This window comes from Artemia franciscana, chromosome 9, assembly GCF_032884065.1.
Source record: "Artemia franciscana chromosome 9, ASM3288406v1, whole genome shotgun sequence".
NCBI lineage: Eukaryota > Metazoa > Arthropoda > Branchiopoda > Anostraca > Artemiidae > Artemia > Artemia franciscana.
Window position 1 is genome coordinate 34,568,358 of NC_088871.1, and position 14,040 is coordinate 34,582,397.

Here is a 14,040-nt window from a genome sequence, read left to right on the forward strand (position 1 = left end):
ACGTCAATTCAGGGAAGATCACCCAAAACGTACAGCAGTAGATATAACACAAATGTCAAGTTTATTCTGTTTGACATTCCTTTTCCTACTACTTTGATGTGTTCTAAACTAGTTCAACGTCTGGTCCTATAAATAAAAGTTTTTTAGGAACTTGAAACCCGATGCCTACCCAATATACTAGGCACACTATTAGATAGATAGATAGATAGATAAGTGTATTTCAAAAACCCGTGGGCCATATACACACAAAATATAAATAAATAACAGACAAGCAAGGAAATTAACAACAGTACGAACACGCACAAAAAAAAAAAACAGAATTCAACGCAAAAATTACCTAATCTAACTACAAAAGAAAAGAATATTAGATGATACGCTATGTAAAAATTCTGTTTCAGTTTGGAAAATTGTTAAAATACCTACCATGCTAGATTAGTAGCATGGTAGGTATTTTACCAATTTTCCAAACAGAGACACTTTCATATTGAAAAAAAAAAATCTTGCTTCTAACTGAGCACAGACTAGCAAAAGTTGCGCACGATGAACTTCTTAATTAAATCGATATTAAAAATTGATTTCAAGTATTTGTTTCGGTACTTGTATGATAAACGCCCTACCGCTCAAGTCGTTCTTTCATTCACGCATTTTAAAACCAATTTTTTTTTTGTTAGTTCCTTTCAGCATAGCGTTAGACAAGAAAAAGAGAAGTGACAGAATAGATGGAAATATGTAATTTAAGCTATATATTTGCACATTAAGAGAGTGGGGGTAAAGTATTTTGGCAGTTTGAAGTTAGAGAACAATTCTTAGTACATAATATGCAGAATAATTGTATGTTACACGTTAAGTATGCAGACCCGCTATACTTTACCCCCACCCCCTCTAAAGTATTATTAAATATTAAAAAAACAAGTTTTTTTAACTGAAAGTAAGGAGCGACATTAAAACTTAAAACGAACAGAAATTACTTCGTATATGAAAGGGGCTGCTTCCTCCTCAACGCCCCGCTCTTTACGCTAAAGTTTGATTCTTTCTCTCAACTCTTCTTTTTAAAACAGTAAAAGTGGGAAAATAATTAGCGTGGGAGGGAGCCTAGGTGCCCTCCAATTTTTTTGGTCACTTAAAAAGGGCACTAGAACTTTTCATTTCCGCTAGAATGAGCCCTCTCGGAACATTCTAGGACAACTGGGTCGATACGATCACCCCTGGGAAAAAAAAAACAATAAACACGCATCCGTGATCTGCCTTCTGGCAAAAAATACAAAATTCCATATTTTTGTGGATAAAAGCTTGAAACTTCTACAGTAGGGTTCTCTGATACGCTGAATCTGATGGTGTGATTTTTGTTAAGATTCTATGACTTTTATGGGGTGTTCCCCCTATTTTCTAAAATAACGCAAATTTTCTCATGCTCGTAACTTTTGCTGGGTAAGATTAAACTTGATCAAATTTATATATTTAAGATCAGCATTAAAATGTGATTCTTTTGATGTAGCTATTGGTATCAAAATTCCATTTTTTTAGAGTTTTGGTTACTATTGAGCCGGGTCGCCCCTTACTATAGTTTGTTACCACGAACTGTTTGATATTTGTATCTTAATTTGGTATATTTCATTAGGAGTGTCAGAGAATCGTAGCCTACTAAAAGAACATTAGGTAGGGCGTATATTATACAAGTGCCATTGATTTTTTGGATGCTTAAATTGTACATGCTAATCTTAGTTTTGTCATGCTTTTTCCTGTAAATAGATTTCAGCAGGAAGGGGTCTACTCAGGTCGGGAGGATTTACCCTCTGCCCATAGCAATTTATGCCCGTGGTGCTAGTGTTGAAAAAAGATCATCAATACCATCGAGAATTTGGCGTTTCTTGGTATTTTTCAGAAACTGAAATCAAATATTATTACTACTGTAACTCCTACACTATTAGCCTCAATAGTATCCGAAATTCTAAAAAACGGGTTTTGGTATCAATAGATACATCAAAAGAATTGGCTTATTATGCTGATTCCAAATATATTTGATTCGTTAAGTTTAGTGTTACTCATCAAAAGCTATGAGCTTGCCTAGTTTTTGTAAAAGGGGGGAACATCCCCGAAAAGTCAAGGAATTTTATTGAAAGTTGCACCCTCAGATTCAGCGTGTTCAGAAAACCCTACTGTAGAGATTTCAAGCTCCCATGTGCAAAAATGTGGAATTTTCTTTTGTTTTTTTTTGTCAGAAGAAAGATCACGGTTTTTGTTCTTTCCAGGGGTGATCGATCGAACTAATGGTCCTAGAAGGTCGGAAGAGAGCCTCATTTGAACAAAAATTTAAAAGTTCTAGTGCCCTTTCTAAGTGACCAAAAAAATTGAAAGTCAACTAGCCCTCCTCCCACGCCCCTTTTCCCCAAAAGTCGTCCAATAACCATCCCCTTACTAAAATGATCCCCACAATTCCTGGGGAAAGGTTCGTAAGTTTAGAAATTTGCCCATTGATAGCGTCTAGTATTTGTTAACGGAAAATTTACATACATTGTTAGGGGAGGGGGGTGAATTTTCTGCTGGGTGATTTTGCACTGGGAGGGTTTTTTGTGGGAGTAGGGGGTGTTTCCAAGGAATTAACTTTCCAGGGAAATTTAAACTGGAGGAATTTGCCAGGATTACTATTCTGGGAATTAATAAAAACGGAAAATTCGTCATATAAAAACGTAGAAACGAGAAAAAATACAGTCGCCTTTTGAATTGAGCTCAAAATGCAGTATCGATTACATTTTCTGAAACGATAAATTCTTGTAAGTGAAATGATCAGAACACTCATTTTTTGCCAAAATCAAATGGTTAAGAAATAATTCAGCGATGAACAAATTATGATTGTTAACAAAACATATTATTGTTTGTCAAATCGATTGACTATAATAAGTTTTAAATTAGCTGAATCCCAAATAACTACCATAATTTATCTGACCAAATAAAAACCTTGTGAAGGAAAGATAAACATGCAGATATTCGGTCCAAACTTCCGCTCCACCCTCCTCATTGAACAAAAGTAGATAAAGATTAAATGAAAAGCAATGAAAAAAAGAGTAAGAGTAAGTAAAAATTATAAATGAGTAAATGATAAAGAGTATAGGAAAAGTAATATAAAAAGATAAGTAAATAAAGAGTAAATGAATAATTATATACGTAATTTTATGCATGCAAGATATATATGTTCATTTGATATGATTTCCATCTACTGTGTCAAAATTATTGTGTAATCGGCTAATAGAGCTTAAAATCAGCAAACCACTTCCTGTCACGACTTTCATTTTTAATGGTTTTTATTTATTGAAAAGATAGAATAGAATTTATGTAACTTTTAATTATCGTGACACTTTTGGCATTAATTATGCTAAATTAGACGGGTGACACATAAAAGAACAGTTCAAGTGTAGTCAGTTTGAAAAGCGAAAACGTGACAATGGCCGATTTTTATTCCTTGCTCATCTAACGTAACATGTCATTTGGTGGCTATAAATGAACGAATGATTAAGGCCCCTTGATGCTATTTAGGATCGCCCTATCTCGTCCATTATAAACTTTTTAGCTTATATGATCTAACTTATTATGCGTTCTTGCCATAACTTGTATATATTTGGTAAGAGATCCGAAAAAAAGGGCTACACCGACTGCCTGGAAATCTTAGAAAAACCATTTAACTTCTCCTATTTTGTACCGGAGAAAGAAATATTTAGATTTCTGGTGAAACTCGCATAACTAGACAACATGATTTTTTTTATTGAACGGAGCAGACATTTCCTTCTAAACTTCAGGAAAGGACAGTCTCTAAAAATATTCTATAATAAAGCTATCATAAAAATATTGTATCATGAAACTATAATAAAAATATTCTACAAAAAAATTCACAGCTTTGAAAGTTTCCTGTTGTGCTAACCACCTAGATTAAAATCTTTGCCGACGCAGTATGCATATTATGTATGCTGTATGCAGTGGTTTCATTTGGGGGGGTAAGTTGCCCCTCCCGATAATTTTAACAAATTATTATGCTGCCCCACCCCTTGACTCTGCATATGTGGGCCCCTCTTGCCCCCCGTCCAATAAAAATGCTGGAGCATTACGGCCTTCGCTATATGGACGTTGAGTAGACAGCGTTTTGCTTAAACATTAGTTAGAGATTAGAGTTTTTCTTTGTTTTAACTAGCCTTTCATTAGCTTTTCAATCTGTCGACACGTTTAAGATGTCCTATCAATTTTTACTAAAATCGCTTCGGAAGCTCTCTGTAGTGCTGGGAAAGTCTACTAATCCTTTGTCTGTCAGACTGTCGGCCGACACCAAGACTCGCTGAATGACATTAATGGTATCGAACGCCATTAAGATGGCCAGGCAACGTTTTATAGATGAAATGCGACATATCGTCAAAGATAAAGTTTTTTCGGCTATTCGTTTGGGGTCAAACGAACAGTAGCTAGGCCCTGAATAGGATGAAAAGAGGTCATAAGAAACATATGGATGAAACTGAAAGTAAAGAATGAATATGGCGGGTGGTGGTGGAGGGGAGCCTGGATAGCTGTGTTGGCCTCAGGTGGCTCGTTGTTGGCAAAAAGTTCTTAGTAGTAACAGTAATGAGAAGCCTACATTTTTCTAAATATTTTTATGTTTTGTATTGGAGGCTTCGCAGTCACATCAGCTTATTTATTTGTTTGCAACTTAGCTTAAACAAAAATGCACATATGTCGGTAGAATCCAATGTAACTTATACATAATCGTATGCAGTTTGACCCTTTTTTATTTTAAATTTATTTTAATTTCATTTATTTTAAAATTATTTAATTATTAATTATTATTAATTAAAATTAATAATTTTAATTATTTAATTATTAATTAATTAATAATTTAATAGTTTAAAATTAATAAAATTAATTATTTATAATTTATTTAAAATTATTTTTTTTTAATTTATTTTATTGAAAATAAAATAAATAGTTAAAAAAAAACTGCACTGTTATGGTAGTTCTGTAAAAGACAACCTCATAAAGCATAACCAATCTGTGTTATTACTACCTCTGCGAAAATTTAACCCATGAAAGAGACAGATTATCTAGAGGCGGAATTGCTTCAATGCCTGAGCAACCGTCAAGATCTTTTCAAAGACAGGGATGATGCGTGGAAACAATATTCTGGGGAGTATGTACTCAAACTTACCGCATCGCACGTTAATTTTCTTCGGTTTAATCGATTAAAATGAAAGAAAATGCTTCAAGTAAGGTTAAGATGCATTTTCAAATAACCTTATACTTTTCCCCATACATCCAGGCTATTTCAAGTGTAAACTAATTATCACAAGGGTGTAGTTTAAACTTCAAAAATTTTACTTGCCTATCCAAAAAAACTCAAACCAAAGTTTAGTCTGTTCATAAAATCCCCTGAAATGTTAGTTCTGTGAGCTAATATCGCCGCAAATTCAGATCTTCCTGTCAAATCGAATCCCCTGCTCTCCATACCAAAAGCGATGTGTGGTTACTAACGTGCTAAATACAAAAGATAAATTTTAACAAACCTGCTTTGAGATACGTAGCTGCTTTACGATGCTATGTTAAAGATCTGTTTAAATGTTTTATTCCGTTAGCAATTTTAGGTCTGCTCTGTGTGAGTTATGGTGAAAATAAAAAAAAAAAAAAACACAATAAACTGAAAATATATCGTCATCATGTTTGTAACAATAGCTGCAATTAATAAAGAGTGAACTGCAACCTATGATAACCAGAAATTTAAAAATACGTTTGGAAAAAACGTATTATCTATATATATAAAAATAAGTTGTCTGTGTGTGGATCTGTGGATCTGTGGATCAGGTGACGTCACACTAAATTATTTCACACTAATACAAAAGAAGAAAAAAATTAAAAAAGGTAAAAACTACAAAAAAAAACTAAAAAGAAAAAAAAACTAAAAAAGCTAAAAAACTAAAAAAAAACTAAAAAAAGGTAAAAATCTAATAACTAAAAAAAAAACTGAAAAAATAAAAAAAGGCAAAAACTACAAAAAAAATAAAAACTAATAAAAAAACTAAAAAAGCTAAAAAACTAAAAAAACTAAAAAAGGTAAAAAAGGTAAAAAACTAAAAAAAACTAAAAACTAAAAAAGAAAAAAACTAAAAAAAAGGAAAAAACTGAAAAATAAAAGAGAAAAAGAAAACTAAAAAAATATGAATAAATATCTATAAAAATAAGTTGTTTGTGGGTTATGTCTGTCTGTCTGTCTGTCGAGTGACGTCGTGTTTGTCCGCATATGACGTCTGAATTATTTCACACTAATACAAAAGAAGAAAAAAAACTAAAAAAGGTAAAAACTACAAAAAAAACTAAAAAGAAAAAAAACTAAAAAAGCTAAAAAACTAAAAAAAACTAAAAAAAGGTTAAAAAACTAAAAACTAAAAAAACTGAAAAACTAAAAAAAGGCAAAAACTAAAAAAAAAACTAAAAACTAATAAAAAACTAAAAAAGCTAAAAAACTAAAAAAACTAAAAAAACTAAAAAAAGGTAAAAAACAAAAAAAAACTAAAAACTAAAAAAGAAAAAACTAAAAAAAGGAAAAAACTGAAAAATAAGAGAAAAAGAAAACTAAAAAAATATTAATAAATATAAAAAATATAAATATAAATATAATATAAATTAGCAATCAACAAAGCACCGAGACACAAATGACGACCGGGACACAGGGAGTATAAATGACGACCAGGACATAAGTTAAAAAAAAACTAAAAAAACTAAAAAAATGGTAAAAACTACAAAAAAACTAAAAACTAATAAAAAAAACTAAAAAATCTAAAAATCTAAATAAACTAAAAAAGAGAAAAAAGAAAAAAGGAAAAAAATAAAGGAGAAAAACAAAACTAAAAAACGAATGTATATACAGACCGGGACACCGGGATACAAATGACGACCGGGACACAGGGAATATAAATGACGACCGGGACACAGGGACACAACTACAATGGGGACGCCGGGGGGCACAGGGGAAAATAAATAAAGGAAAAAATAAAGGAGAAAAACAAAACTAAAAAACGAATGTATATACAGACCGGGACACCGGGATACAAATGACGACCGGGACACAGGGAATATAAATGACGACCGGGACACAGGGACACAACTACAATGGGGACGCCGGGGGGCACAGGGGGATATAAATGACGACCGGGACACCGGGACACAAGGAATATAAATGACGCCCGGGACACTCAAAGAGAAATCACAGACTGGAACACCGGGACACAAATGACGACCGGGACACAGGGAATATAAATGACGACCGGGACACAGGGACATAACTACAAAGGGGACGCCGGGGTGCACAGGGGGATATATAAATGACGATGGCGACTCAGGGAATGGTCGATTAGCAATCACCATCAACAAAGCTCAAGGGCAATCATTAGAATCATGAGGTATAGATCTGAATACGGATTGTTTTCCCATGGACCATTATATGTTGCATGTTCAAGAGTCGGTAAACCTGAAAATCTATTTATATGCACAGACAATGGGACAGCAAAGAATGTTGTATATTCGCAAGTTTTACGTAGTTAAAAACATATATATATATATATATATATATATATATATATATATATATATATATATATATATGTATATATATATATATATATATATATATATATATATATATACTAGCTGTTGGGGTGGCGCTTCGCGCCACCCCAACACCTAGTTGGTGGGGGCGCTTCGCGCCCCCCCCAAGCCCCCCCGCGCGCGTAAGTCGTTACGCGCCATAATAGTTACGCGCCATTGTAGTTGTGTCCCTATGTCCCACCTGTGAATATAGATATATATATATATATATGGTTTTAACTACGTAAAACTTGCGAATATACAACATTCTTTGCTGTCCCATTGTCTTTGCATATAAATAGATTGTCAGGTTATCCCCCTGTTTCCCCCGGTGTCCCCGTTGTAGTTGTGTCCCTGTGTCCCGGTCGTCATTTATATTCCCTGTGTCCCGCGTCCCGGTCATCATTTGTATCCCGGTGTCCCGGTCTGTATATACATTCGTTTTTTAGTTTTGTTTTTCTCCTTTATTTTTTTCCTTTTTTTTTCTTTTTTAGCTTATTTAGATTTTTAGATTTTTTAGTTTTTTTTATTAGTTTTTAGTTTTTATTTCTTTTTAGTTTTTTTGTCCCGGTCGTCATTTATATCCCCCTGTTTCCCCCGGTGTCCCCGTTGTAGTTGTGTCCCTGTGTCCCGGTCGTTATTTATATTCCCTGTGTCCCGGTCGTCATTTGTATCCCGGTGTACCGGTCTGTATATACATTCGTTTTTTAGTTTTGTTTTTCTCCTTTATTTTTTTCCTTTTTTTTTCTTTTTTAGTTTATTTAGATTTTTAGATTTTTTAGTTTTTTTATTAGTTTTTAGTTTTTTTTTCTTTTCAGTTTTTTTGTAGTTTTTACCTTCTTTTTAGTTTTGTTAATTTTTTTTTTTACTTGTGTCCTGGTCGTCATTTATACTCCCTGTGTCCCGGTGCTTTGTTGATTGCTAATCGAACATTCCTTTTGTCCTGGTCGCTTTCTCTTTGAGTGTCGTCATTTATTTTTTTCTTTTTTAGTTCTTTTAGTTTTTACCTTTTTTAGTTTTTTTTTAGTTTTTAGTTTTTTTAGTTTTTTACCTTTTTTTAGTTTTTTTAGTTTTTTAGCTTTTTTATTTTTTTTATTAGTTTTTAGTTTTTTTGTAGTTTTTGCCTTTTTTTTTAGTTTTTTGTCCTGGTCGCTTTCTCTTTGAGTGTCGTCATTTATTAGTTTTTTCCTTTTTTTTTTTAGTTTTTTATTGGTTTTTACCTTTATTTTAGCTTATTTTTCAGTTTTTTCCTTTTTTTTAGTTTTTTTTTATTTTTTATTTTTTTTAGTTTTTTACCTTTTTTTAGTTTTTTTAGTTTTTTTAGTTTTTTAGCTTTTTTACTTTTTTTATTAGTTTTTAGTTTTTTTTTGTAGTTTTTGCCTTTTTTTAGTTTTTTCAGTTTTTTTTTTAGTTTTTTATTGGTTTTTACCTTTATAGTTTTTTTAGTTTTTTAGCTTTTTTATTTTTTTTATTAGTTTTTAGTTTTTTTTTGTAGTTTTTGCCTTTTTTTAGTTTTTTCAGTTTTGACGTCACCTAATCCAGTTTTTTCAGGTGACGTCACCTGACACATCCATCCACACATCCATCCACACATCCACAGACAGACAACTTATTTTTATATATATAGATATATATATATCTATATATATAAAAATAAGTTGTCTGTCCGTTACGCCAGATTATATCTATATATATAAAAATAAGTTGTCTGTGTGTGGATCTGTGGATGGATCAGGTGACGTCACCTGAAAAAACTGGATCAGGTGACGTCAAAACTGAAAAAACTAAAAAAAGGCAAAAACTACAAAAAAAACTAAAAACTAATAAAAAAAATAAAAAAGCTAAAAAACTAAAAAAACTAAAAAAAAAGGCAAAAACTACAAAAAAACTAAAAACTAATAAAAAAGCTAAAAAACTAAAAAAACTAAAAAAAGGCAACAACTACAAAAAAAACTAAAAACTAATAAAAAAAATAAAAAAGCTAAAAAACTAAAAAAACTAAAAAAACTAAAAAAAGGTAAAAAACTAAAAAAAACTAAAAACTAAAAAAAACTAAAAAAAAGGAAAAAACTGAAAAATAAGCTAAAATAAAGGTAAAAACCAATAAAAAGCTAAAAAAAAACTGAAAAAACTAAAAAAAGGCAAAAACTACAAAAAAAAACTAAAAACTAATAAAAAAAGTAAAAAAGCTAAAAAACTAAAAAACTAAAAAAACTAAAAAAAGGTAAAAAACTAAAAAAAATAAAAAATAAAAAAAAACTAAAAAAAAGGAAAAAACTGAAAAATAAGCTAAAATAAAGGTAAAAACCAATAAAAAACTAAAAAGAAAAAAAGGAAAAAACTAAAAAAAATTTTCATCTAAAAAACTAAAAAAAACTAAAAAAGGTAAAAACTAAAAGAACTAAAAAAGAAAAAAATAAATGACGACACTCAAAGAGAAAGCGACCAGGACAAAAGGAATGTTCGATTAGCAATCAACAAAGCACCGGGACACAGGGAGTATAAATGACGACCAGGACATAAGTAAAAAAAAAAAAACTATCTATATATATAAAAATAAGTTGTCTGTGGATCTGTGGATCGTGGATCAGGTGACGTCACCTGAAAAAACTGGATCAGGTGACGTCAAAACTGAAAAAACTAAAAAAAGGCAAAAACTACAAAAAAAACTAAAAACTAATAAAAAAAATAAAAAAGCTAAAAAACTAAAAAAACTAAAAAAAGGCAAAAACTACAAAAAAACTAAAAACTAATAAAAAAGCTAAAAAACTAAAAAAACTAAAAAAAAGGCAAAAACTACAAAAAAAACTAAAAACTAATAAAAAAGCTAAAAAACTAAAAAAACTAAAAAAACTAAAAAAAGGTAAAAAACTAAAAAAACTAAAAACTAAAAAAAACTAAAAAAAACTAAAAAAAAGGAAAAAACTGAAAAATAAGCTAAAATAAAGGTAAAAACCAATAAAAAACTAAAAAAAAACTGAAAAAACTAAAAAAAGGCAAAAACTACAAAAAAACTAAAAACTAATAAAAAAAGTAAAAAAGCTAAAAAACTAAAAAAACTAAAAAAACTAAAAAAACTAAAAAAAGGTAAAAAACAAAAAAAATAAAAAATAGAAAAAAACTAAAAAAAAGGAAAAAACTGAAAAATAAGCTAAAATAAAGGTAAAAACCAATAAAAAACTAAAAAGAAAAAAAGGAAAAAACTAAAAAAAATTTTAATCTAAAAAACTAAAAAAAACTAAAAAAGGTAAAAACTAAAAGAACTAAAAAAGAAAAAAATAAATGACGACACTCAAAGAGAAAGCGACCAGGACAAAAGGAATGTTCGATTAGCAATCAACAAAGCACCGGGACACAGGGAGTATAAATGACGACCAGGACATAAGTAAAAAAAAAAACTAACAAAACTAAAAAGAAGGTAAAAACTACAAAAAAACTAAAAAGAAAAAAAAACTAAAAACTAATAAAAAAACTAAAAAATCAAAAAATCTAAATAAACTAAAAAAGAAAAAAAAAGGAAAAAAATAAAGGAGAAAAACAAAACTAAAAAACGAATGTATATACAGACCGGTACATCGGGATACAAATGACGACCGGGACACAGGGAATATAAATGACGACCGGGACACAGGGACACAACTACAACGGGGACACCGGGGGAAACAGGGGGATATAAATGACGACCGGGACAAAAAAACTAAAAAGAAAAAAAAACTAAAAACTAATAAAAAAACTAAAAAATCTAAAAATCTAAATAAGCTAAAAAAGAAAAAAAAAGGAAAAAAATAAAGGAGAAAAACAAAACTAAAAAACGAATGTATATACAGACCGGGACACCGGGATACAAATGACGACCGGGACACAGGGAATATAAATGACGACCGGGACACAGGGACACAACTACAACGGGGACACCGGGGGAAACAGGGGGATATAAATGACGACCGGGACACCGGGACAGGGAATGGTCGATTAGCAATCACCATCAACAAAGCTCAAGGGCAATCATTAGAATCATGAGGTATAGATCTGAATACAGATTGTTTTCCCATGGACCATTATATGTTGCATGTTCAAGAGTCGGTAAACCTGACAATCTATTTATATGCAAAGACAATGGGACAGCAAAGAATGTTGTATATTCGCAAGTTTTACGTAGTTAAAACCACATATATATATATATATATATATATATATATATATATATATATATATATATATATATATATATATATATATATATATATATATATATATATATATATATATATATATATATATATATATATATCTATATTCACAGGTGGGACATAGGGACACAACTACAATGGCGCGTAACTATTATGGCGCGTAACGACTTACGCGCGCGGGGGGGCTTGGGGGGGTTGCGAAGCGCCCCCACCAACTAGGTGTTGGGGTGGCGCGAAGCGCCACCCCAACAGCTAGTATATATATATATATATATATATATATATATATATATATATATATATATATATATATATATCTATATTCACAGGTGGGACATAGGGACACAACTACAATGGCGCGTAACTAATATGGCGCGTAACGACTTACGCGCGCGGGGGGGCTTGGGGGGGGGGCGCGAAGCGCCCCCACCAACTAGGTGTTGGGGTGGCGCGAAGCGCCACCCCAACAGCTAGTATTGAATAAAAATCTAATCATACTTTGAGTAATTTCAGTAAACTGGTACGCATCTCCCATTTTATTTATTATTTTCTCCACCTCCTCTTACGGAATGGCTCATCGTAGAATAGGCTAAAAGGAAAAAGGTACGTCTGGCCAATCTTGCAGAACGGAAGATTAGCTCCAATTTTTTTATTTGCCGTAATGTAATTAAAAAAGCCATGTCTCATTATTGCTGTTGTTAACGAGATAGAAATCCTCCTCTCTTTATTTTAGATTCTTTATTTTTTTACGGTTTTCAGATCTTTGAACGTTGATGCCATTATACGAAGTGGCCTTCGAAGATATACAGATCAGCTTGGTCAACTATGGAATTCGCTTGCAGACTATTACATACGAAGTGGACTATTTGAAAGGGTAAGTACCCTCATACTTTAAGTTTAAGTTGTAAGTTTCTTGTATTATTTTGGGCAATGTAATTCCAGTGGTGTACTTTTTTGTTTTGATCTGACATCATTTTTAGGGGTTTAAGGCTATTTTTTTGATTAAGTATGGGCCGTGGCGTTTTTTACTAGGTTGTAGCTACCACTGCAGTCACGATTTGAAAGGGATCCAAATAATGACTTAGTTTTTGTACGCGCCCTCTACTTTTGACTTGTTAATTGCCGTTTAATCTTCCACTTTCATGCTGCCTTATGTAATTTCTGACGTCATTCGTGATTCAGATTGTAACTTACGATTATGACGTTACTTATCACCTTGTCTACGAAAATTCAGATTTTGTCCAAAAATTTGTCAGCTTTTTGTAAAAAAGGGGGATTTGCCTCGTTTTCAAGCGGTGGGACTGTAAGTTTTCTGTGTAAAATTTTTGGCCGAGGCATTCCTAATGATGTACTCCAGTCCTAAATGTAATTATACCTGTTTTCATGTCTATATGTAAAAAATAGGTCATTCGTGAATACCCAGTTATTCGTGAATCAACCATTGACGGAGCAGGTGAAAAAAAAAACGCAATAAAATATCATATAAAAACTCCTAGTGAAAAAAAAAACAGTAACTAAGGATGCTGAACATTCTAAGGACTGTCAAGTAGCATTTATCGATATAAGCCTGGCTGAATTAATAGCTATTCAAATTGTCCATCATAGAGTGAATTTTGTGAGGAGTTGGAACGAGGAATAAATATTGTTGATGATTTCTATTATATTTCCTTTAGTCCTTTTTTTAGTCCTTAAGCGATTACGAATAAGTCCTTGTTAAATTTTATACAATTTGGTGTATTCCCCGCACATCCCTAGCACTAGAATATGCTAAAACTTCACGAAAACTGGCAGCTGATGGCTCGTCAGTCAAACTAGCTAAAGCAGATACCACTAAAGTAACACAAACTTGCTGTAGCTCCAAACCCCAGGAAAAAATACGTCATTGAGTGGGGAGTCTCTGGAAAAGCTCAGTATAGTTCCCAAAAAATGTTTTAAGATTTACAAAGGGTTTTAAATCAAACTACTCGGTCGCTGACAGCTATGGGTCCACAACCGAATTTGCTAGAAGAAAATTTAAAGACAAATCATGAAAAGTTTAAGGGAGGTATGGCAGTTGAAAAGAAACACCTAGAGATACTTCAAATGCCACTTAGTAAATTTATGTTCCTAGTTTCTAGTCTAGTTTTTATTTTTATGATTTTGATATATTTTTTTTTCTGTTCAGTATGTAAGGGTTTGGGGCTGAAACTGGAAAAAGAGGGAAAATAAAGATAATTGAGTATTAGTCCTGGACAAACTG

The 14,040-nt window shown here is 31.7% G+C and overlaps 1 protein-coding gene across 2 annotated transcripts in view; it reads left to right on the forward strand.

The window, feature by feature from the left end:
• LOC136031322 (pre-mRNA-splicing factor syf1 homolog) overlaps positions 1-14,040 on the forward strand; it is a 110,238-nt gene that overhangs the window by 51,380 nt on the left and 44,818 nt on the right. For both annotated transcript variants that reach the window (XM_065710799.1, XM_065710800.1), the window contains exon 6: positions 12,561-12,675. In XM_065710799.1, the coding sequence (XP_065566871.1) occupies positions 12,561-12,675 (115 nt within the window). The remainder of the gene's footprint in view (positions 1-12,560; positions 12,676-14,040) is intronic.